The 24600-nt window shown below is 41.4% G+C and overlaps 1 protein-coding gene across 2 annotated transcripts in view; it reads left to right on the forward strand.

Annotated features, from left to right (window-relative positions):
- Positions 1-24312, forward strand: part of PRDM6 (PR/SET domain 6) — a 106025-nt gene extending 81713 nt beyond the window's left edge. For both annotated transcript variants that reach the window (XM_033853113.2, XM_073802449.1), the window contains exons 6-8: positions 3975-4317; positions 12800-12976; positions 19655-24312. In XM_033853113.2, the coding sequence (XP_033709004.1) occupies positions 3975-4317; positions 12800-12976; positions 19655-19769 (635 nt within the window). In that variant the 3' untranslated portion in view covers positions 19770-24312. The remainder of the gene's footprint in view (positions 1-3974; positions 4318-12799; positions 12977-19654) is intronic.
- The last annotated feature ends 288 nt before the right edge of the window (positions 24313-24600 follow it).

Consider the following 24600-nt stretch of genomic DNA (forward strand, 5'->3'; position numbering starts at 1 on the left):
GGGCCTTTTGCAGTGGTCTGGACTGTCATGGCTTGGGATAACATAGTGTTTTCCGATTCATTTCTTGTCCTCTTATAATTCCCTGTGTTTTGTTAATACTTTTGTTTGTTGGGCCAGTCAGACTGGTATTAGGAAGAATGATCCTCTGTGTCCTTTTAAGTCCTGCTTAAAAAATTGTGCTTTGTATCTAGACCTCTAGGGTCCTGTGGAAGTATGCAGGCGCTCTGCAGGACAGCTTCAAGAGCAAATATGGTTGCTTTCATGAAACTTATCCATTCCTAGCCTTACTTTTTTTTTCTCTCTCTAAATTATATGCTCATTTCATTCAGCAGGATTGAATTTATTCACAAGTACAAGAAAAGATCATGCCAAAAGCAGAATATAGAGTGCAGGTGTCGCTGCTATATCTTGAAAACATAGTATGTTTGTTTTGAAGTGTTCCATAGGAGGAAAGAAGACAGAGAATAACCATCCCAACTCTTATTACCTAAATGCTATTATTATCATTAACTCAGATCCCGTTTATCCCACATCATTATACAAACTGGTATACACTTTTCTTTATTACTATTTTGACATTGATTATTAAACTTAGAAAAATCCATTGACCCACACATTCTTTTGTTTAATAGAAAGGTGGTGTGCCCTTAACAATTTCTGAAAATGAATTTATTGGGTTACTTTCCAGGAGCTTAAGTGAGAAGTCAGCATTTATAATCTATACTTAGAGTATTATTTGTATGATTTCCCCCAGAGGCATCATATTCCTCTTTCCAGCAGTGAGCTTCTGGCTGGTTTTCCTGCTCTCTTGCATGTTGATGACATCTTCATTCCACAGTCTCCCCACCCCGCCTTCCTTCCTGCTAGTCTGGCCTTCCCAACCCGCAAGAGTTTAGTGTTGCCTGAAGACTTGCGGGTTTCCCTGTGCTTTGTCTCTTCCGGATTAGTTATAAACAGGCTAAATAAGATGAATTTTACCCTAATCTCTGACAATGCTGCTGTTTTGTTTTTTTTTTTAATTAAGAAAGAGCCAAAACATAAAACATTTCTCCTTTTCTTTCAATATGTATTTCAAAAGTCACAGTCTGTGTACAATCAAAGATTTTTTGAGAGTCTGAAATGTATGCACACATTTCATATTGGTTATACACTTTGCCCCAGAAGTTGAAATTATACATAAATTTTATATGTGAAATATATACATAAATACGTCTGTACATGTGTATATAGGTGCATATATAACATATGTTTATGCATGGGTATATATATACAGACACACAGAACTCTGTACTAGCTGTAAAATGTCCTTTTTATTTTTGCAACACAGCTATTGAGCAGACACAGAATGGGAGTGTGGTCAGAAAAAAGTGCCTTGGAAATCAGAAAGCTAAAGCTTCCAGCTTAGCTGTATCCTTGACCGAATGTATGACCATGGGCAAATTATTAGACCTGCTTGGTCCTTAGCATTTTCTTTTCCTTCTTTCTTTTTTTGGTAATAAGAGAGGGTAGGATTAGATCAGTGGTTCTCATCTCTGATTGTATATTAGAAGTACTTGGGGAATTTCAAAAAATGCAGATGCCTAGGCCCTACCAAGAGATTCTGGTATTTAAAAAAAAATCTCCCCTGTGAGTCCAGTATGCATTCAGGGTAAAGAACTGCCAACTAGACAAACTAGGCTCTCCCCTGGTCTGTGAGTCTCTTGTTTTATTTCTCCTTCCTAAGACAGGATGGTCCAGGCCAACAGAACCCTGTAGGATGAGCTATTCCTTTTGTTGGATTCATCAAATACATGTGATTGTGTAGAACCCTCAGAGTTGAAGAGTCCTTAGTGGCAGCCCATTAACCTCCACACGTGGTGTCTACCTGTCCACTCAGGCGTGGAGCCTCCTGGCGGTCACGGTCCCCTACCACTCTCTTTTTGTAGTTGAGGATGCCTGAGTCTTCGTGCTTCGTAGGACTCTCAGAGATGGTCCATGTCAGGAAAGAATGAGAGCTCCCAGTTCATGTATTTCCTCCACGTGACCTTGAACTAGTGACCAACAGCCATAGTTTACTTCCCATCACTAACCTTTTTGCCAGTCATCCTTTTTAAACTTTTTGGTCTCTAATTTCCCTCTCTTGACCACCCTGTAACCTTTAATCTCTATGATCTCTGAAGTACCAAGAAATACATTTTATTGACAGAGTGGTTACTTAAAAAAAGAATAACAGTTTTTAAGCATATTAGGTTCTAATTACCTCTGAACCTGTGGGTTGACCAGTGAATACATGATATATATTATTAACACAATGGCAACTTAAAAAAAAGAAAGAAAGAAAAATTTCATGTATATTAGGGTTCCCTCCTCAAAAATGTTTCTTTTAATTCTTTCCCCACTCCCACTGCCACCACCCATGCTTGAATCCATCTCCCTTCATTCCAGTCTCTTCTTCTAGAATAAGAATGGTGGCTGTTGTTGATGGTAGGCCCTGTGATGAGCACTTTCAGTATCTCATTTAAACCGCATAAAAGGGGGTTTAAAGATAAGGAAGCCAGGGCTCCTAGAGCTCAACATCTACCGAGTGGCAACCATAGCATTTACTAGCTGCCATCTATGCATTATCGCACCCAGTCCTTCCAGTAACCACTTTACATTTTACCAAGGACTAAATTGTGTATTCAGATGTTCTGTGTTTTCCCACAGTCACAAAGGTATTACAGTCAGCCTTCTATATCCAAGGGTCTGCATCCGCAGATTCAACCAACCACAGATGGAAAATATTTGGGAAAAAATTTCCAGAAAGTGCCACAAAGCAAAACTTGAACTTGTTGCATGCTGGCAACTATTTACATAGCATTTACCTGGTATTAGATATTATAACTAATCTAGAGGTGATTTAAAGTATCCGGCAGGATATGAGTAGATTATATGCAAATACCGTGCCATTTTGTATACGGGACTCGAGCATCTACAGATTTTGGTATCTGCGAGGGCTCTGGAACCAACCCCCATTGGATACCAAGGGACAGCTGTGAATAGTGGAGTTTAAGTTTAGGCCGTCTTGACCTCTAAGCCATAATGCTATTACTGTTAGGATGATTACTTCCATTGTCCTCATTTTACAGATGATGAAACAGAGGCACAGGGAGATTACGTAACTCCATAGATCTTTCTGATTCCAAACCCCGAGTGTCAAGCACCGAGCTCCAAGATTGCATACTCTGTCGCCTCCCACTCTTACCTTACACACCGCACCCTGTCTGTGCATCGTGCCTCACTCGGGCCCTTCCTGAACACTGACTCTTTTCTTGCTGTTCCTCTGGTCAGAAACAGTCAGTGTCTATTTCTTAGGCCTGAAGTCTTCTGTTTATTTATTTGGACATTAAAGGCCCTCTGAGATCTGCCCCCCGAAAGCCCACGCTGTGCTCGGTCAGCTCGATTCCCGTGCCATCCCACCAGCGTGCCAGACTTCTGTCTCCAGGCGTCTTTCATAGGGTTGCCTTCATCTCTTCAGCCAGTTTTTCTTGAAAACCTGTTTTGTGCTGGCAGGATTGGATGGAAGGCCTGAAATCCTGAAGGCTTGAATCTACCTTCTCTGCTCAAGGCCACCCTCTCTGGGGAGCCCCACCTTTCTCTCCCTGTCTCTTGCTGTACCTCCCATCTGAGAACCCCCAAATCTAGGCTGCAGTGTGGAGCCTCGTCATGGAGTCTTTTTATCTCAAGTCGTAAGTGAGCTCTGTGAGGGCAAAAACCATGTATGAAAAATCTCAAGCAGAAAATAGGTGCTTAATAAATATAGGCATTTAATGAGTTCATTTGTGGTAATTGTGCTTGTCCCCTTAAATCAAATTGTCTGCTCTATGTCCATTCTGAGTCCAGAAAAACCAATTTTTAAACTATTGACTTATAGGAATCTTTTAGAAGTGTGTGTTATCATGCTTATTTGAAGGGCTAACAAAACTGATCTTCTCAACCCCTTGCTGTTCTCCCAGTAAATGTCCCCTCGACGGTCATGGAAGCCATGTGCAGACAGGACCCCCTGCAGCCCTTCAACAAGAGCAGCAAACTCTCCCCCGCCACCCAGCAGCGCTCCGTCGTCTTCCCACAGACTCCGTGCGGCAGGAACTTCTCCCTCCTGGATAAGTCTGGGCCCATGGAATCAGGATTTAATCAAATCAACGTGAAAAACCAGCGAGTCCTTGCAAGCCCGACCTCCACCAGCCAGCTCCACTCGGAGTTCAGTGACTGGCATCTTTGGAAGTGCGGGCAGTGCTTTAAGACTTTCACACAGAGGATCCTGTTACAGATGCACGTGTGCACGCAGAACCCCGACAGGTAACCCCACCTCTCATTGCTCGCCGGCTGTGTTTGCTTCTGAGACTCACTGCTTGCCTTCTTGTCGCCTCCTCCAGTCACACCTCGGGGAGAACTCTGTGATCAGAGGTCTGCATTCTGGAAGGTCATAGAGTAATGTTGGGCCCCTCTTTGGCTTTATTGTGTAGAAGGGCTGCATGAACAGTGGCTGCAGAAAGGAATCTGCTGTCGCTTTCCAAACAGCTCTGCCCAGGTCTAACGGGAGGCAAAATAGAAGGCACATTGATGAATATCATAGATGGAAAAATGAGGTCAGGATAATTAGAATCCTCTCTGTCTTCCAAAGATAATATAGCTGGCTGCTCTGCTGCTGTTCAGTCGTCTCAGGGTTCACCTCCAGTGTGCCGTGAGTATGAACTTAATTAAGTACTAAGAGGTAATGAATTGGAATTTTTTGCTTAGTACTATTTTTCTTCAGAGCATGCAAACCCATAAATCCTGCAAAGCTGTCAAAAGGAAATACCTACTCTGCTAGTGATGTGGAGGAAAACAGATGCCACTTATTCAATAAACTAATATCCACACAGAAGAAAAATGTTGACTAGATACCTCAGAGTCAAAGTTGCTTTGAAAGTTTGTCAATAAAGAATTTTATGGCCATGAACTGAGGATGAAATTTAGCTGAACAAGTGAATTAAAATTTCAGGTACTCTGACGAGTGGCACAGTAGATATAATGGAACTATTATTTATGAGTCAAAACTGGTTTATTCGACAGTCTTGATAGCTGGGAGTGCAAAAGACAAAAATCAAATTAATTCAATAAGAAAGGACCGTGTTTTATCTCCCCTTCACATCCTATGAAAATTTGATTAAACACCAAATATCTAAGAATATTTTGAATATAAAAGCAGAACGTAAATTTTGGAAGTAGGATAGGAGACTCGAAAGCAGGACTCCGGAATTATTTTCTTAATTTGGCCACTGATTAACCTTAAGCCACTCAGCTCTCCTTGCCTTATGATATACATCCAACTCTCCCCTCCCAGCTCTGCAGGATATGACAGTGTACTCGAACCCAAGCAGGCAGGGAGGATAGAAGTGTGGTGGAGAGGGGGTGAATCTTTTCAGAAATAATAATGATCCATTTTAGGGTACACGTGCACATTTACATGTGTATATATTTTTATTTGTGCCATTCTAGAAACTACTTGCTTGGCATCAAGCATTGCTGTGACTGATTGATGTTGAAGCATTTGTATTACAGCTGTTAAGGCAGTTGTGTCTTTATAATCTTTTACCTTCGGTAGGAGAGTCCCCTGGTGAAAATATCCACGGACTTCTGCATATCTTAGTACTACTGGCTTTAGAGGGGACACAAAAGTTTTGAAAATGTTTTCCTTACTCCAACAGGGTTTTTTTTTTTTAAAGTCTGCCTTCCTTGCAAGTATACAGATAGCCTCAAGATATATCTATTCAGAGTTTGCAAAGCATTTTATTTTTTTTAATATAAAAATGCATTAAAATCTTGTTATAAACTTGCTTTTTGAATTGAATGAGTTTAGGTGTATGGATCTGTTATTTGCACAGGTTCATTGTGGTCATAGTAACTGAACATACAAGGTAAGATGAAATGATAGTTGAAAGTTTCTGGATACAGGAACTGAAAGCTTAGCTTTGGGTATGATACAGTTTCATGCTGAATGTCATATAAAACAATGAAAATATGTCTTGGTAAACAGAAAGTTAGCAAAACAGACTGTCTTGTCTGACCCCAGTTACACTTCGAAAACCGTATGTGGATTATGCTTTAAGTCCCTATGATGTCTGTTCTGTCAAATAATAATGTCAGAATTTATAAAGCATCTATGTAATCTGTCAGAAAAGTACCCTACAAATTAGAAAACTTACATGTACAAAATAGACTTCCACGAGAGACTGTTAGGTCATCGCTGATTCCAAGCTAATCTAGAGTTACTGGCAAAAATCCAAGTGGCTTGAGACTCCCATTCAGTGCGAGACCCTGGTGGGCTTATTTGATGCAGATGCCCAGGTGTCGTTTGGCCAGGTTCCCAGATGAGGTGAAGTAATGTGCTTGATATTCAGGTAGATCACCAGGGTGGAATCAAATTATTAAAGCAGTGGATTCCTACTTCTCTCTTCCCTGTGCTTTGTTGGTGAAGACTTGAGAGGCGGTATGATTCACCGTCATTCATGAATAAGTTAAAACTAAGAATTATGAGTTCAAAGAATTAGTCCCTTTATAGGCAAAGTAAGAAAGTACAATGTTTCTTACTAGTAATGGGGAGATGCTTGAATTACTCCATCACATCTGAGTTGATTACTGGAGATAAGGGAAATAGAGATGCCCAGTCTCTTTGACCCACTAGTTTCATTGAGATACATAATTTCATTGAGTTACATAATTTGCTTTTAGCATATAGGTTCTGTATGGTGTTCTAAAACCTAGCATGCTCTCCTGGTACCGGCAAGTTTTGAAGTACAAGATACTTTCCCTAATTCTTGACCACACAGGTGAATTGCTAAAGAGGAGAAACATGCAGACCTAAAATGGAACATCAATTTGTGCACGGTTGTGAAATTTGGAGTCATTCCTCTTATTATCCATGTGGAGACTTACAACTGCTGAATATACATATTTTCTTTAGCGATTGACTCCATAAATTCGGTGGCTTTTAGTCTTTGGCGGTTTGTGCCCATTCAGCCATATACAGTGAAAAAGCTTAGAACCTGCCAGTCAGAAACCATTTCCCTTCTATTTGAAAAGCTCAAACGTTTTATTTTGCTAGGAAAATCCTGCTAGAACTAGAGGCAAGAAAGGGAGACACAGAAGACAAAGTCAGAAAGTAAACAGGTTAGAGTTTCAAACACGTCCAAATTTGAAACAGGCCCCCGAATCTTAGGTCCAAAAGATTTTTCACTCAGCACACTGAATATTTGGCCATGAAACCCAAGACATTTGAACCTTCATGAAAGAGACTGTGTGTGTCTTTATTTGTGAGCTTTTTCATGTGAGGGACCATCAGTAAGTCTATGCCTTGATATAAAGGAAGGAGATCCGAGGATACCCTGGGTTGTCAGCATTACCATTTTTCACTACCGTGTTATTTACATTGAACGCAGAAAAAAATTCCATTTGACCTTTCAAAGTAGGAATTAGCATTAAAGATAAAAATACACCCGTATGAGAGCCCAGGAGGCACAGAATCGTTAGTTCTTGATTTTATTCTGTTAATATTAAACATACAAAACCAAAAGTCTCTTCTTCTTTTTTCTCAAGCTACTGACTTTTTCCTTTCCTGAGTGAATTCAAAGGGAAGAAGCTGTCGGAATCTAGATTAACCTAGATCTAGACTAAGGACTAGGGACTTAGGGACCTCATAAACATTTGAGGTTTGGCATAAGCTTATTACCTGGGCCAGGGCAGCTTGACTGACTTGTGCCTGAAACAGGAATTAGAAATCCCTTTTCTCTTCTGTTTTTCTGCTACAGAAACTCTCAACAGTCCCATTTGGGGGCGGGGGCAGTCCAGAAAGGGGTAAGCAATGCCTTCAATCATAGTGGATTATTTTCTGATGAATATGTTCTTTTTATTTTCTGCAGAATGTCTTTTTAGTGCTTATCTTTATTTTGCATCCTTTTCCTTTCCTTTCTGATTGTGCTACCTGGGGAAAGTTTGCCTTTAGCCTCCTGGGCATACTGTCAGCCGTTCACATTTATGTTTTGAGTATCCTTGTTTATAATTGGGTGTGGTGGTACCAGAGGGGAAGATAACTCTAGAAGGAGCCGTTCGGTGGGAGGAGCCTGGAGATAATCCATCACCATAATAGTTTCTTTGGAATGTGTCAGTGTTCTCGTGTTCCATTGTTTCCCCCTCCCCCAAGTGTGAAGGTTACCTTCTTTCCATGTTCTCCCAGTGTTTCGGCTGCATACTTGAGCCACTTTCCTGAAATCTTTTTCTCCTTACATAGAGCTTAGTTCTTTTCTCACTCCACACAGCTAGCAGTGGACCTAAGTAACGCCCCGTTTGAAGTCTCGGGAGATGTGCACTTGGGCTTGACTGACGGGGAGCAAGGCCCAACTTGCTCAACTGTGGGCCCAACTGAACAACTTTTGTCCTGGAGGCTTTCATGCCATGAAAGAAAAATCAAAGAAGGATTAATAATATATTAAACCAAACCACACTTAATTTTGTTTAATGTTTCATCCTTTTCCTATGTGTACAACAAACCAATTACAGACTCAAAGTAAATGAATTGCACATTTTACTGGAGTCATCTTTAGCAGAGGAGCCACCAGTTACAGAGAATGCCAGGGGACATACAAAATTGTCTTGCTGCTGTCTTTTTGCTTAAAAATCTACTGGCATTGATATACGCTAACTAAATCGACCCAGGCTTTGTCTGTTTTTTAGATATTTCATTGTTGAGGACAGAGCATATTCTAGTTTTTCGTGAAGCTTGATATTTCTGTGTTGGAACAAGCCACACGAGGCTGTTTAAATTTAAATTAATCAAAGTTAAGTAAAATAATACTTCAGTTTCTCAGTCATCCTAGCCGCATTTCCAGTGCTCAGTAGCTGCTTGTGGCTAGTGGTTCCCATATTGGATAGTGTAGTTATAGAACACTTCCGTCATTGACAGCACTGCTAGATATCTCAAGTAGTGTTAAAAAAAAAAAAAAAAACCCCGCCAAAAGCTTTTACTGGTTATGAAATGTTATCTCTTTGTGAAGAATGCTCATTGCATTTGTTTTGAGAATAATAAAATGCTGTATGTGTATGATGACTTGGAAAGAATCAAGGTGCTTTAGAAAGGAGAGTCCCATTTAGCTGCTGAATGACATGAGATCCTACAAAGAGTGAAGCTGAACACAGCACTTGACTATGCCAGTCCTCCTGGGCTGCCTCTGGTATGACACATCAAAGGGAGCAGAACTTGGGATTTGAAATTGATTGTATCCAAAAGTTTAATAAATTAAGGCTTACTTTTTAATTTTTTTTGGTTGATGATGATATTTTATTTTTTCACTTTTTTATCCCTTTAGTATTTGTAGAACTTTTCAAACCCCACCCTTTATTCTATGAGTCTTTTTTTGTAATATCCAATTTTTAAAGGTTACACTCCATTTACAGTTATTACAAAATATTGGCTCTATTCCCCATGTTGTACAATGCATCCTGGAGCCTATCTCACACCCAGTAGTTTGTACCTGCCACTCCCCCACCACAGTATTGACCTTTTGACCAGACCTTGAAAAGTTAATGAGAATGTTAGTCATCACAATAAAAAGCTGAGTAATGGCAACTGATTCTGTGCCAACTGATCCCCAAAGCCCTTTAGCTGTAACCTGAGAGGTGAGGAGTCAGGGTGTGCTACTAAAAACATCCATACAGAGTCTTAAATCCTGTGGTCAGTTGTCCCAAAAGAAGTTGTGATGTCTGAGATTCTATGGTGATGATGATGTTTTCTAAGTAAGCCCTGCTCTTGGGTTTGAAGATTTCATTCTGTCTTGAATGTATTCCTATGCCCTTAGATGAACTCTAGGATACAATTAATGTTAAAATTACTTTTTGAGCATTTCCTTTTATTCATTTTTAGGAAATATTGAAAATCTAGGGAAAGAAGTATCTTGTCTGTATTTTCTGAGGCCTAACTTTGCATGTATTTCTAGGCTGAGAGAATCTGTTAACACAGTGGCAAATAGAGTACACATTTTAGTTCTAAATTCTACATGAAATCAGTTTCTGTGATGGTGAATATGACCATATGCTCTAAAATCTTACTCTTTAAGGTATCAGGATTAAAGGGATATCACTTTGTTTTTTGAGATCAACTAAAGTTGGGTCTTGTATTTTGGTACTAGATTTTCTTCTTGCTCTGAATTCTCAACTGTTTACCAAGTAAGTTTAAATGGTCTGTATTCTAGTTAGCATGACTAGACACACAAAACCGTGGAAAGCTCTCCCTGCAGGGCACTGGCTGGTACACACGATGGAGGATGGAGGTCACATCGTCGATGCTGTCTACTGTGAGGCCATGTCTTGGACAGATCCTTAGGTGGCACGTGCTTGTTGATTATCTGAAAGCAGGAGCAGAACATGGTGGGATGTGAGAGGGCATCTAGTTCAGTCCATCCTGCTTACCAGAGAGATGAGGAGATGGAGAGTCAGGGATGTTGGGCGACTTGTCAAGTCCCACAGCTAACTGGGGCCAGAGGCTAAAGCAGGACTCACCTCTCCCATCTCGCCCATTCGAGGTTGTTCCATTCAGTCAGCTGAATTCTGCAAAGTTTTAAAAGCTGTCACGGGATACCTAGCAAATACCGCTCAGGCTGGTACTGGCCAAGGTGATGTTTTATAATCTGATTTGCCTTTCATTGGTGTTACCTTGATATAAGAATTCAGCATAAGCCTCTCTGTGGTCATCTCTTCTGTGTGTAAATCTTTGCCACCTTGACTATTAGCATAAAAAGGATGGAATGACTTCTGACTATAGGAAATAAATCACCCCAACTTTTGACAGCAGAGTCAGAAAAAAAGATTAATTGGTTTTATTTAGTGGCTAATTGTTTATTGTGATAGCTATTAAAAATAGATAACCAGAGGCTAATAAATGTTAATGGTCCTTCACTATTAGAAAAATCAATTGTCAGTGGATATAGCATATATTCATATATTATTTTGTTTATAATCTTCAATACATTTAAAAAATTCATCCCTGAGAGAATGATTTCTTGAGGACTCCTTTAAGGTTAATGGTTACTACAAAGAATAATTTTGACAAAAGGATATTTTCATCTACATATGATTTTAATGGCTTCAAAGCTTTATTTCATGATTGTAATAAAATGCATGTGCAATTTGTCAAGTTTGATAAACTCCTTACCAAGGACTCTTATATATATTTCTTTGAAACTTGTTTGAGAGCAGTTAGATAGATTTCTAAATGTAAGTAATTAAAATTGTATAGTATTGAGTTATTGACCAATCCCAGACTATTAATCAAGCTAAAAAATTCTACAATCAGTGCTCAGTGCGCTGAAGCCTGGTAAAATAATCGTATTTGTGTTCAGTGAGGCAAGTAGCCACAATTAAGCACTTCACTTGACAAATGAGAGGGTACACTTTATTTTGCATGTAATTGAATTGTTGTACATGCTCGGTCACCATTGTTTCCTAGCCCTTCATTTTGGTTTCTGGTCATTGGAGCTTATGCATTTGCTAAAGGTAGAGCAATTAAGTCTGCTTTTGCCATTGGCTTTCTAAACGCAGCCAGAAATTTCTGAGCCACAAACCAAGGCTTCCTGAGCTCTGGTAATATCGCTCATGACAGATTATTAATTTTCTCAAGAAAAATTTTGATAAACAAATTAGAGCCCTGTCAAGGAATGATATGAAATAGCCTCGAAAAGGGAAAACTCCCCAGGTTTTATATCACTCACCAGATTCTGCTTAAGTAAGCAGAAGAACTTCTGTAGAGAAGACAGAATTTTAATTTATTTTATGAAAACCAAAAATTGATTTCTTTCTCATGAGCTGAAAAGAATGCGCTCTGATAATCTTGCTAATTATCAGGTATTTGTCACAACTTCCTTCCATTTGCTTTTGCATCCCAGTCCTCCTGCAAGCATAGTGACATCCTGTCATTTCTGTGCTGCTATAAATCATTGCTTGCTACCAGATTAAACTGGGGAGCCGAAGTTCACGAAAAAAAGACCCAGTGGATAAATATGAGTTTAGGTCGGGGCGGGGAGAGAGTAAGTAAAAGTCAGGATTTCTTTTACAAAGAAACAAATCTGGGTGCACGCCTGTGTTGGCCTGTGCACTATCACACAACCCCAAGTTGGGGATGTGCTATAGACAGACCCCAGGACAGTCTAGTATCTATTAAAACACACATGCAGCTTGCTGACTTGCCTGCATCTTTACCTGGGACTTAGAATAAGGTCCAGAGTCACCCTAGAGTGACCTTGGCATCAAGAGCTTATTTCCTTTGAGGACAGTTTATCCTCACTTTTCTGAACTGACAGAGATCATAACATCCGCTTTCCCTGAGAGGATTATTGTAAAGATTAAACTAGATCATTGATGTTAAAGCACTTTGAAAAGTTAAAGTGCCCCAGAATTACGAGAGACAATTACATATCTTCTCTTGTACTGTTGTGCTTCATCAAGTCTGTACCCTCAACGCTCCAATATTTGCCTGGGGGTGGGGCTCAAAACAAGAAATAGGAGTTCTTGAAATGGTATGGCTAATACCGGAAAGGCATATTCTTTGGGGAATGAATGGCTCTCATCAGCTCTGTTAATTTTGTTCGTGTGGCAACAAGTATAGCCATGAGAACCTAGCAGCCCCAGTGCTATGCTTTGTTACAGAAACTGAGAGAACGTCCCCAGAACGTTTTGGCCCTTGCCTCGTGATGCTAACGTCTGCTGACTGACATAGAACGTAATGACCAGGCAGTGTCTTCATTTGTTTCAGACCATACCAGTGCGGCCACTGCTCCCAGTCCTTTTCCCAGCCTTCAGAACTGAGGAACCACGTGGTCACTCACTCCAGTGACCGGCCTTTCAAATGTGGCTACTGTGGTCGTGCCTTTGCTGGGGCCACCACGCTCAACAACCACATCCGAACCCACACTGGAGAAAAGCCCTTCAAGTAAGTAGCGGCTCGCACCGTATCCCTTCTTTCTCTGAGCCTTTCCTGAGAGCCGGCAGACAAGGTGGCCCAGCACTGCCTGGCTCAGCCAACTGGTGGAGGACGCTGTTTTAGAAAGTCAGCGTCCAGGCTGCAAAAGGCCCCGCTTGTTTAGTGGTCGATACTGGGGAAATGAAGTCAGGAAATTTATACACTGATCCTGGGTTGAACTGTGCAACCTTGGACGTGAGACGTTCTTCGTGGTCTGTTTTCTCACCAGTAAAATCAGGAAGTAGGAGTAAGTAACTTTAAGATTCTTTCTGGTTTCTGAGGGTCTGTGCTTCTAGAATTTGAGCTAGGAGGCATGCAGAATACCATCTCTGGCCATCAGCAAGCAAGTCCCCTGACCATCATCGAGGTGGCCACAATTGAGGACAGCTGAATGAATTGTCTCTTGGGAAATCTGAACCCTTTAGGATTCTGATGAACGATTTCCTCCTCTTTTATATTTGTTAAGGGGGTTTGAATCTATTATAGCAGCCAATTGGTAGCTTTTCAGCATGCCCTTTGGATCTCAGACTTATCATGTTAATGCAAAAAAGAAAAACCAAACCAAACATAGGGCATATCTGAGTCCTTGAGGATTCAGGGAATGTGGAAAGAGAACGGAATTCCAAGGGCTTTGGCAAGGTAAGGGCACCTGAGCGAGAGACTATGTTTCTGGATATAGCACAGTCATGAAAACGGTGGACATCTGAATCCTGCAAGATGGTCTCTTCATTCACTCGCTCACTCATTCATTCATTCATGTATATATGTGTTCATTCATTCAGCAAATATTTATTGAACACCTTCTTTTGTACTAGGCACCCTGCTAGGCACAAGAGATATAAAGGTGAATGAAACTCAGCTCCCTAGTCTTTGAAGACCTCATAGTTTATGGGGAAGCCCAATTAATAAGCAAGTATTACCACCTAGGGGAAGGGTGCAAAAGTGAAAAACAATAAGGCATGTATATACAGTGTTTCAGGGTAGCACGAAAGTGGAGTAATCAGTGCTATCTGGAGAAGATGATGTTTAAGATGTGTTTTGAATGATGAGTAGGAGTTTTCCAGACATACAAAGGAAAGGAGGCTTTCTGATAGCCCATGTGGGACATGGAAAGGCTTGGGAGGGTGACCCAGCTTGGGTGAGTGGTTGGTCATCTCAGAGCAGATTTTACTGTCTGTGTGATAGACTCTTTTTTGTTCAACTCTCTTATATCTCTCTTTCCTCATTTGCCATAATGACTTTCCTTGATGAAGGAGGAACATGAAAAGGGCGTGGATGAACAGCCTATTTACCTTCTGTAGGACAAGATCAAGCAAGAAAGGAAATGATTCAGGCAGTAGGAGGTGAATCCCCTTTCTTGGTCTCAGCCAGGGAGTCTTCCCAGAGTCTCATTACCCATGCTTTTCCCTCTGGACCTGCTGGCGTAGCATGCAGTTGCCATGGTGCTCGGCCTGAGACGGGGCTCAGCTTGGGGTGGCAGAGTCCTGCTGGTCTGGGTCCTGCCTGCCTTGGTGTCTGCCAGGAGAGGGAGAGGCTCATAAAAGGCTGTCATCTTTACCCACCTCCCCATGAATTAGTTACCTTTATTCGTTATTCTTAACTGTTTTCCATTGAGGTTTAATTTATGATATTAATTGTGAAAAGTTTTAATTTTTGTCTGTGTACACAGGTGGGGCTTATTTACTGCATAAAGGCATCTGGCTGAGGGCACTGGATGGGGTCTAAACATCCAACCTGCACTACGCCAGCCAAGCTGTGCCCTCTGGGGCTGCCATAGCCCCAGGGGGCCCTTTTTTTAAATCTACCCTTAAGGGCCGGGTAGGTTAGCACAGTCCTCGAGTTCCCTATGGCAGGTGTCTGTGTCTGCACAGTGGGCTTTGTCATTTCCCCTAGGCCCTCGGGGGTTCACAGATTCTGGTTTCACCACTGTTCTAGATGTAGAAGATGACAGTGGCACATTCCCTGTGCCTTTGAGCAAGAGAGCTCTTCAAAAGCAGAGACGCAGGAGGACTGACAATCCTCCTGGCCCCTTACATTAGAGAGGGTAGCCAGATGGATACAGTGCCAGGAATCAGATTGATTTTTATCTTGTTGCTGTGTAAATAGATTTTAGTAATTAATTGAAGAGGTTTCAGGGTCAGCGTGGGAAATAGATTTCTATTAATGTTCAGATGTTACTTAAGTATAACCTCGTTGACTCCAGTCAGTTTTTTTCCTTAACATCCTGTTTTTGTCCTGTTTCCAATAGAGGTGCCATTTTAACTTAATTTTAATTCATCAGATTAATATTTGAAGGGCTTTAGTACTTGTACGTTTTTCCTTTCTCAAAGTATTTTTGGGGACCATAACCTGATTTCATCTGGAAAAACAAAAAAGGAAACACCAGACTTGGTTGGATTAGATTCACTGTGCCTGTTTTAGTTCCTCCTGCTTCTTCTCATATTAGGATAGCCATATGCTGTAGAGTTTGTTTTTTTAAATTTATCAAATGTTAAACATATTGCCAGGGGAGAACTGAGTGTACGTGTATTTTATAAGTGCAAGATTTAAACGTCTTCTAGGAAATGGAAAGCTAAATCCTTCAGTGTATACAACCAGATCATTCAGGATTGAACTACCCCAAGGGAATTTTGGGAATCTTCCAACCATAGCTCATGGATATCCATCCCATGGACATTTGTAAATATTATGAGGATATCCTTTTACAAGCCTATAAAACAAACATTCAAAAAAAGTTTATTGCAGATTAGTCAATAAAATGGATTTTGCCACAATGGTTAATTTTACTACCTCAACTAATGGGTATTGGCTGAAACAATGTTGCAAAGAAAGAAAAGAATCTTGTAAAGATACACAACCCATGCCCCAAATGGCTCAGTCCCCAAATTGTCCTACCCACCCAGGGCCTGGGAGGCCTTTGCAAGATTGTTAGGGGCCAGGCCACAACAGGGGAAAGCCTTTTCTAGCTTCTAAAATCTTCTGCTGAAAAGTGATTTTTCAGGGCAGATCAAGATTATTGCCATACAAGAAGCCTGGAGAAGATTTGGCAGTAAGAGATGAGAGTTTCACTCCAGGCTTTGTCTCACAATCTGATTGGCTGAAATGCCACTGAAAGACTCCATCCCCCATGCTCTAGGTAGATCATGGGCTTGTCAGCAGCTAACCTAGGCTGTGGATGCAGAATTTATAAGGTGAAGGAGATCATAGGAAAAGCACATATCAAAGGATCATATTGAAGTTTGTACTTTCCGTTTGTACTGTGAGGCTGGAAGTCGTGGAGAACAAGGAACAAAATCAAGACATCATTTCATCTCACAGCAATTGCCAAGCACTTTATCGAAAAGAGGAAAGAAGGAAAGAGGGAAGGAAGGAAGTTGTCAGTTTCAAACTTACTCTTTACAGTGAGAACCCCTTCTCCTTCTCTGTTACTAAACATAATCTCTCAACATCTCAGAGAGGCCGCTCTGCCCAGGATCCATGTGAGCTGCTTGATGCCTGGCCTTTGCGCCTGGGAAGACCAGGACTTTCCATAGGAGAGTTTCTTTTCTTCGTCTTCATTAGAAGCAGGGGAAATACCACTAAATTTGTGCCTTAAGTGAAGACAGTTTGGCTCAGTATAAAAAATAATCAAAGGATATTCCAAAGAACATCTGATATTTTAGCAAGATCTAGGCAAAATCAAAGCAAACCAAAAAAACACATCAGTAAAATGCATTAAGCACATCATACGTACGAAGCAATTTGGTTTCATTCAGGAAATATTTGGTGACAGGCCATAGAGGACCAGAAAGAAAGCTTCCTGTAGGTTTTCTGTGAACAGAACTTGACATCGTTTTGCACATCTGTCAGTTTCAGATGACGATTGTTAAGCTCCCTCTGTACCTATAAGCCAGTCGACTATCACATTAAGTAAAGGATGATCTCAAATCTAAAAGGAACTCAAGTCTCATTAAGATGCCCACACTGGCAGAAAGTTGGGGAATTTCTCTTTGCTGAAATATTTGGATGGCTTTCCACTTCACTGTTCCTGCAATGTTTCCTTAAAGGCTGTGACGTCAGCACTGAGAGGAAGACCCTGTGTGCCAGAGCAGTTTTAGTCTCCTGGATCATTACCCGCATCTTTCTTTCTTTCTTATTCTGCTAAACCGCATGAAATCCAGGCCTGGAGGTGCCCATGACCAGTCACTTGGCTGGGATTGTAGTTCAGGGTTAATTCCGTGCCAACACAGCTGAAGTCCAACTCTGACCCGCCAGAACCTAAGCATTTGCATTGAGTCTGTCCTTCTGATGTGTTCCATTAAGCCATGAAAATAATTTGTGAAGGGATTTTTGTTCTGAAATTAAAGATGATGAACATAAAACTGAGGCTCTCCCCTTATTTAAAAATATTTTTACGTCAAGTTCTCTTTATATCCTTAATTATACAAATTACATTCTTATCATTACCAACACACGTAGGTATTATTTCTAGTAGCCCACTTTCCTCAAGAAGGGGAAATTCCTAGGAAAAGGATCTAAGTTAAGGTAATTTTCTACACATCTGCATGTGTTTTTACTCACACTTGGTGAGCAGATGGCCCTAGAGATGATTTTTCAGTGATGATCTCAGGAGAGCCCTATAGACTTAGTAAATTTCCTGACTATGACAACAGATGGTTCCATGAGTGTAAATATCTGTGAGGCAGTTAGGCAAACACAGGAGAAAAATGTTAACTCCCCTCTTACTGTCTCTGCCCAGTCTGGGTGTTTAATATTACATATAGACATACACATTTGCCTTATGTGAAGCACTACCCCTCCCACTTCTGAATTCTTTATATTCTGATACACAAGATCAAAGGTGCAAAAACATGACCTAGGTAACTAGTCATAACTTATAACTTTGAAACTATTCTCTCCTTGAAATTGATTCTAGAGCTTCACAATTTTAAAAAAGGAATATAATAATTTGAAAGTTTGTCAAGCAGTGAAAGGTAGTATATTTTGACACACTAATTTAGTAACTAATCAGTTTTCTAATAAACAATCAGCAATTCACTAGCATGTCATCAGCACTTCAGGAGCTCTGGAGAAGGGATGAGCTGCCCATGGATGTTAATGAATACACCAAAAATCATTAGCTGATCAATACTTCTGAGTTATTTTCATTGAGCTGATAGGTCTGATACATTAAAGCTGACATTATACATTTGTCAAGATCACAGTGCAGTTTTTAACAGTGGAACAGGCTGCTAAAAATATCCCCCGAAAGACAATTGAAGAAACACAACTTCCTCATGCTGACACATTCAGCTGGTGCAGGAGCCCTGAAAAATCCAAGCGTGATAGTCAAGCTCCAGCCTCCCAACGACAAAACATATGCAAGACTCCCTAGTAGGGATAGATGTGTTTTATTTTTATAGGTAATTATTTCCCTGGCAAGGCACTTTGTATAATTTACTCAAAAGGAAAAAGACAGGGCTGCCTACCGGGTAGCGGGGCGCGTGGCAAGTGATTGGGCGTGTGTGGATTTTCTTCTGATGGCTTTACCACAGCCCTACTAGTGCAGGGACCTGAGACCGAAGGTTGCATTATTTAGAAGAAGAACAACTGTCTGCAGCTCTCCTGAGTATCTTTTCCTTTTAAGGTTTCAGGAGAGGACATTAGGGGGAGTGCTGAGGGGGCTGCTGTGCCCCAATGGGTGCTCGGCCAGTGCTCCAGGCAGCCCAGACAAGTGGAATAGTGACAGGGAAGCCACTGTCCGTGCCCAGCTTGCTGCAGCAGTGTGCGTGTGTGTGTGTGTGTGTGTGTGTGTGTGTGTGTGTTTTGAAGGTTGTGTAGCCATCAAGCTAGTCGGTGTGTGTTGCAGGGAAGATGGCTTAGGCCCAGGGTCTCTAGGTTAGCATTTTTTTTAAGTTAAGGAGAGGAGGAGATATTCCTGAAGTGCGATGCCAGCGTTCTCCTTATCAGACACACCAACCCTTAATTATGGCCCACGTGTACATTCTTCCTGCTGTGCCTTGTAGAGGTGAATTTGAAGCACACAAACATTGGCTGATTTCGGGTTTTTCTGAGTCCCCTATCCCAATGCAAACATTTTTTAACCCTAACTTCGGTGGAGCTGTGATACTCTAGCTTTTGCCCCAAAGCGGTCACCCACACCCACCCGCCACAGTCGCTGAAAACTAATGCACTGCTTCTTCCAGTTTCCGAATTCAAAGATGATGGCTCTCTGGCTGCTGTGCTGAGGGGAGTAGAAGTCCCGATTTTAAATTAGCAGCAGGTGAAATTCTATTTGTCATCAATTTCTCTTTGGGGTTACGGAGCAGAAAACTGCAGACAAGCTGCTGCTTTGATGGCTCACTCCTAAAAATCTCTTTTTGTTCTTTATCTATTTGAACTGACAGTGATCAGAGCTGCAGCAGGACAGGGCTCTCTGGAGAAATCACCTTCCCTCTGCCTATTGACAGATCCCTCTGTTCTGCATCAGCCGGGCTTTGTCCCATCACAGGCATCCAGGCCTTGGAAGGAGCCACCAATTAAACCTCTTGAGCCAGTAAAATCTGAAGCCACTTTGGAGTGTCTGTTCTGATTAGGCAGGATGAGAGGAAGTCCATCAACCTGCAGGCCCTGCTCCCTGGTCTCAATTTTCTCTCTTGCCTCCACCAGGTGCGAGAGGTGTGAGAGGAGCTTCACGCAGGCCACCCAGCTGAGCCGACACCAGCGGATGCCCAATGAGTGCAAGCCAATAACCGAGAGCCCAGAATCAATCGAAGTGGATTAACTGATTGACTGGTTGGAATTAAACTTCAAGGAAAGTCATGATTAAATGTCACGGACACTTAAGCAAAACCAAAGATTTCCTCTGAGCAACTTTCAGTCAGTCCCGGAAAACCAAAAGCAGTAATAAAATAAGTAAGATGTTAAGAGATATTGATCCTGGCGTGGAAGTCAGACCAGGAGAGAGATTATTTATTTATGACTAGGGATGAGACTCATTTCAGTGGACGACTAACCTGGGATGGCTCACATTTCCAGTCCCACCGTGTATTTGCTTTGTTTCTAAAAAGCTTTTTTAAACTGTTATTTAATACCAAAGGGAGGAATCGGATGGGTTCTTCTGCCCACAGTTGTGACTAAGAATGCACAGGGACTCGTTTCTCGTTGCACCTTTTTTAGTAGCATGATTCAAGGGGACCCATTGTACAGCCCTCTTCCTGCTGTTTCAGTTTGGCCTGGCCTGCCTCAGGCTGCCCAGCAGGGACCACAGATTCGGGAGCCAGAGCCTTCGCTGAGTCCAGGCCATCTTCAGCCCCACGGGTGCTCCATTTCTGTGTTTTCCACACTTATTATTTCTCGTGCACTTTTCTCACGGCTCCTTCCATCCAGCAGCCTGGTCTTGATGCAGAAGAACCTGGAAGTGGAAGAAGATGGTTTAAAATTCAAAATTCAAGGGGAAAAAGAAATGGGGACTTAACAGTGTCCTGTCAAGATTTCAAAAACATTTAAAATGTACGGAGCTTCATAATACAGTATATTGTTCTGAAGCAGCTAGTGAGAAAATTTTGTTTTCAATAACATTTTAGCTTAAAAAAAAAACACGAAAATAAAGTTCTTCAGTATGAGGCTGAATATAAGGTATTAGGCTTCCAGTAATTTTTTGTTGTGTCTATGAAAGTATTGAATATGTGAGCAAAAACAGTGCCAAGCCCCACTGTCAAGACCATTCTAGGCACTTTCATCTTCCTTCCTCGTACCTCCAGGGGAAGCCTGGGAGGCCCTCCTGAGTGTGGGGCATTTCTGCAAAAAATAGGTGAAAATAGCCCAGACAAGGAAACCTTGAGAGGAGGAGCCACGGACAGGGTTCTGGTTAGAAAAGACCGCCCTGAACAGCTAATTTTTTCAAGAGGAGTTCCCTTCTCATCCCCTCCGGCCCTTGATAATATTCTTCTTTCAACACTGATCCACTGAAAGAGAAAGGAGTATGTACACAGTTTCACTGATCTTTGATTGAGTGCCAGGAAAATGGGTGTCACTTCAGCTACCCTTTGGGCAATTTAGCAATGGTGCTCAATCAAATTGTGTCGCATTCCACACAATAATCCCACATCAGGAAGAACTGACGGCTCTTGCATATTAGCCATTAACTCCCAGCAGCATCACGAAGACCGAGTCTACCTTGATGGCCGGTGTAAATCTGAACAGTTTAGAGTACTTACCAGCAGCCATCTCTTGTTTGTAGATCTCTTGGTCACCTGATAGCAGGACACAGCCCGTTAAGGAACTCCTTGTCTTTTTAGCCTTGCCGTTGTCTTCTCTTAGCAAAAATGTGAGACACATAACAGAACTGGCCACTGAAAGGCAAGGATAGCTGTGGTTTGGTTTAATCTACCATCATGTATTTTGTCCTCAGAAATCTTCCTCTTCTTTCCATTTCACTCCCTCATCCCTTAGCACCCATCTGCCACATTTAAAATGGAGTGAAACGGGGCCTCACTAATTGTATTTGTAACTTATTGATATATGTCTCAAAATAATGTCTCACAGAGGAATTTGGCTAATTCTGACCTCCGTTGCCCAATCTGAAGTCGTTCTGATTTTCCTCCATTTCTTGCTGTCTCCTTGTCATGGAAGTAGTAAGCAATCTGTGCTGCTGTGTAACTGTTTCTGATGGAAAATATTTTCTTCGGTAGATTGGAATGCGTTGTGCTTTTATAGTTTCTTGCCCTAAGTGATAGAGACGTTTGACAAAAGTGTGAGCCATTGGGAAGGGTGGAGAGAATATGTAGCCATATTAACCCCAAATCTGCAAGAAAGTGACAGACTGGCTATACAGATGAGCAAACTGCTCCATTTATTCAAGTTGAAACATTTGGTTGTACTTTTTCAAAATGATAAGGGACTCATCTGTATGTTTCTAATACTGTTTTCAGTGAGAAAACCCAGTTCCGCCTTTTGCCTCATTTCACAGTTTTACACAGTGCATCCCACCCTGTGCTCATGAGCTCCCATGCGAGTATGAGAAGCCTTCACTCCAACCTTGATACCCCGCCTGGGCAGATCTCCATAACAGTGGTCTCTACCACTCTAGTGGCTTTGCCAGCTGATCCCAAAGTCCCACTTAATACGGCGGTAACCTCTATACTGAAAGATTCTTCTAGCCTTCTGCTCATTTAAGTCTCCTTTTCTCCTTTATTAGTAAGGGCAACTTTTAGCATGTCTTTTCTGCCAAATTTGGTCTGAAAATATTTGCTACTGAACAAATAGAAAATTGGGGACATTCAAAATTTTCACATTGCTGAGCCATTGCTGACTTCTAGCAGACTGGCCTTGGCCATCAGTCTACGGGTAAGATAGGCCTATACCTGCCAATTGACTTGGAGCCCTGAAGCGGGTACCGCCATCGCTTGGGTCCCAGATGCTCTTAATTGAAGCTGGGGGTGGGGGGCAGTTCTCCTTAAAACCTCCCAACAATTGCTTTAGCCTTTTCTATTTAAAATTGACAGATATTTCCTAGGGACACTGCAGATGGGTGGTAAACACTGCAGTCATCAAGATCTGTCAGTTTTCTTTATTAGCAACTTCCTAATTAATCATGGTATAAAAAGAAAAAAAGAAAAACTCTGAGTCATTGAGGAGAGGGGAGGATATCTAAGATGAGAAAGGGAGACTGTAAGAGCTGAATCCATGTTTGGCTTTTGGAGCAATCGTTTTTTGCCCCTTTCTATCAATGGGGACTGAATTTTTTTTTTTTTTCTCACAATAAGACATGCCATCCTAACACATGCCAGTTTGTCTAGCTAAGAGCCTAAGCTAATGGGGGTGATTCCAGGTGGGTGTGCAGACATCACATCTCTAGAAAAATCTCAGTAACTTTAGGTAAAGCTGAATATTTTCCCCAGGAAATGTGCGTAAATTATTTTAAGATAAGCTTTGCGTTTTGGTTGTCTTTGTCTTTAAAAATGACTTTTTTGGGGAAGAGATATGCTTTTATAGAGTTGTGTGGATAGTTAAAACTATAAAACTCAATCTTGTGTAATTTATATAATTTGATTCAATTAGTAAATATTTATTGAACGTCCATTCAAGTATAGCCTTATGGGGGAAAACTGTGTATAATAGAGAAGGTTTATGGTACACTAGTGTCCTCACAGGGCTTACAATTTATTGGATCGTACTTTGGGAAAAGTTCATTCTAGTCGAGATAAACAAAGATTTACTAACATTTACCAACTCATCAGATTTTTTTTGTCAGTTGATTGGTTCATTGTTTCATTTATTCATCAAGTATTTATTGAACTCTTATTTTGTATAAAGACCCCATTTTAGGTGTTCACCGTAAGGAGTTTTACTTAATTGGCGAGAAAATAATATTCTCCTCCTAAGCGTCTGGCTAATAGCATGGGCCTTTTAGGCCTTTAGGCCATTGTCTCAGTGAAGTTACAGAGATTGCTACAACTGGGAGAATCAGAGAGATGTAAACTCAGCTGGGGACCAGAAGGTAGCAAATTTCAAAACAAATTAAGATACACAACTTGGACGTCTTTAGCTGATCAGCCCCACTGTTGGTTCTTAGCAACAATCTCAAGATACCAGGATTAGGGTCTGGGTCTTAAGATTTTTATGACCCTATTCCAGTGATAAGGTAACAAATGGGGACAGGGCCGGAGTTACTCAGGGCAGGAGCTCTGCAGACCCTGTGTGGGTCTGAGTGGCCTTGTGAGTGTCAAGCCTTGGCAATGCAGCCCTTGTCCCCAGTGTGTGGGCTGTGGTGCTCTGAGAGGTTTCAGAGAGCACCATCAGGGTGGATATTCACTGCTGGTTGAAAGGTAGCAGTTGTTTGGTTAAGTTTGTTTTTGAACCTCACTGTCAAGCTCTTTATGCGCTAAAGCTAGAGGATCTTCCTCTTCAGTGGCACCGCCTCCAAGGCCCCAGGTGCCTGGCACATCATTGCAGAACTAATTGCTGATAATTGGCTCTGAGTTGTGCATTTAAGAAACTGATGTTTCATTGCTTTTCATAGTAGAAGTAGCATCATTGCTGTTATTTGTTTTGCACCGATTTTAAAAATCAAATGCAAGTGGCTGTTGAGTCATTTAAAATGGGAAACGTGGCACATCTCACAAAACAGGGCATTTCCAGAGCAGCATGGGGTCATGGGTCCTCCGAACAGGCCCAGGAGCCTGTGTTGAGAAGCAAATCCATCATTCTCATATTAAGGCTACATATGTCTACAGAAACCAGGCCAGGAACAACAAATAAACTAAATAAACACATTTTCAAAAACGTTGGTTTCAATTTTCCTTCCTTGACGTGAATTTAATTTTATTCCCCCTAGCCTTTACCAATTCCTGACACCAAATCCTGAAAGATACTAAGAGATATGCTTCTTAAAGTGATAACAGTAGGTTTCAGAAATGTAACTCATTTGTCAAGTTCCTTTCAAGGTGAAGAGGTTTGGAAGTGACAAGATGTTTAGGTCCTTATCCACCCAAGAGTTTGAGGCTTTCCCCATCACTAGCACTTATCTGAACTACCACAAAATAACAACAGAGTCCCAGGAAAAGCCACATATTTCAAGCCTTCTCAAGATTAAATTCTACAAACCCAACAAT

Source organism: Tursiops truncatus, chromosome 3, assembly GCF_011762595.2.
Source record: "Tursiops truncatus isolate mTurTru1 chromosome 3, mTurTru1.mat.Y, whole genome shotgun sequence".
Classification (NCBI taxonomy): Eukaryota; Metazoa; Chordata; class Mammalia; order Artiodactyla; family Delphinidae; genus Tursiops; species Tursiops truncatus.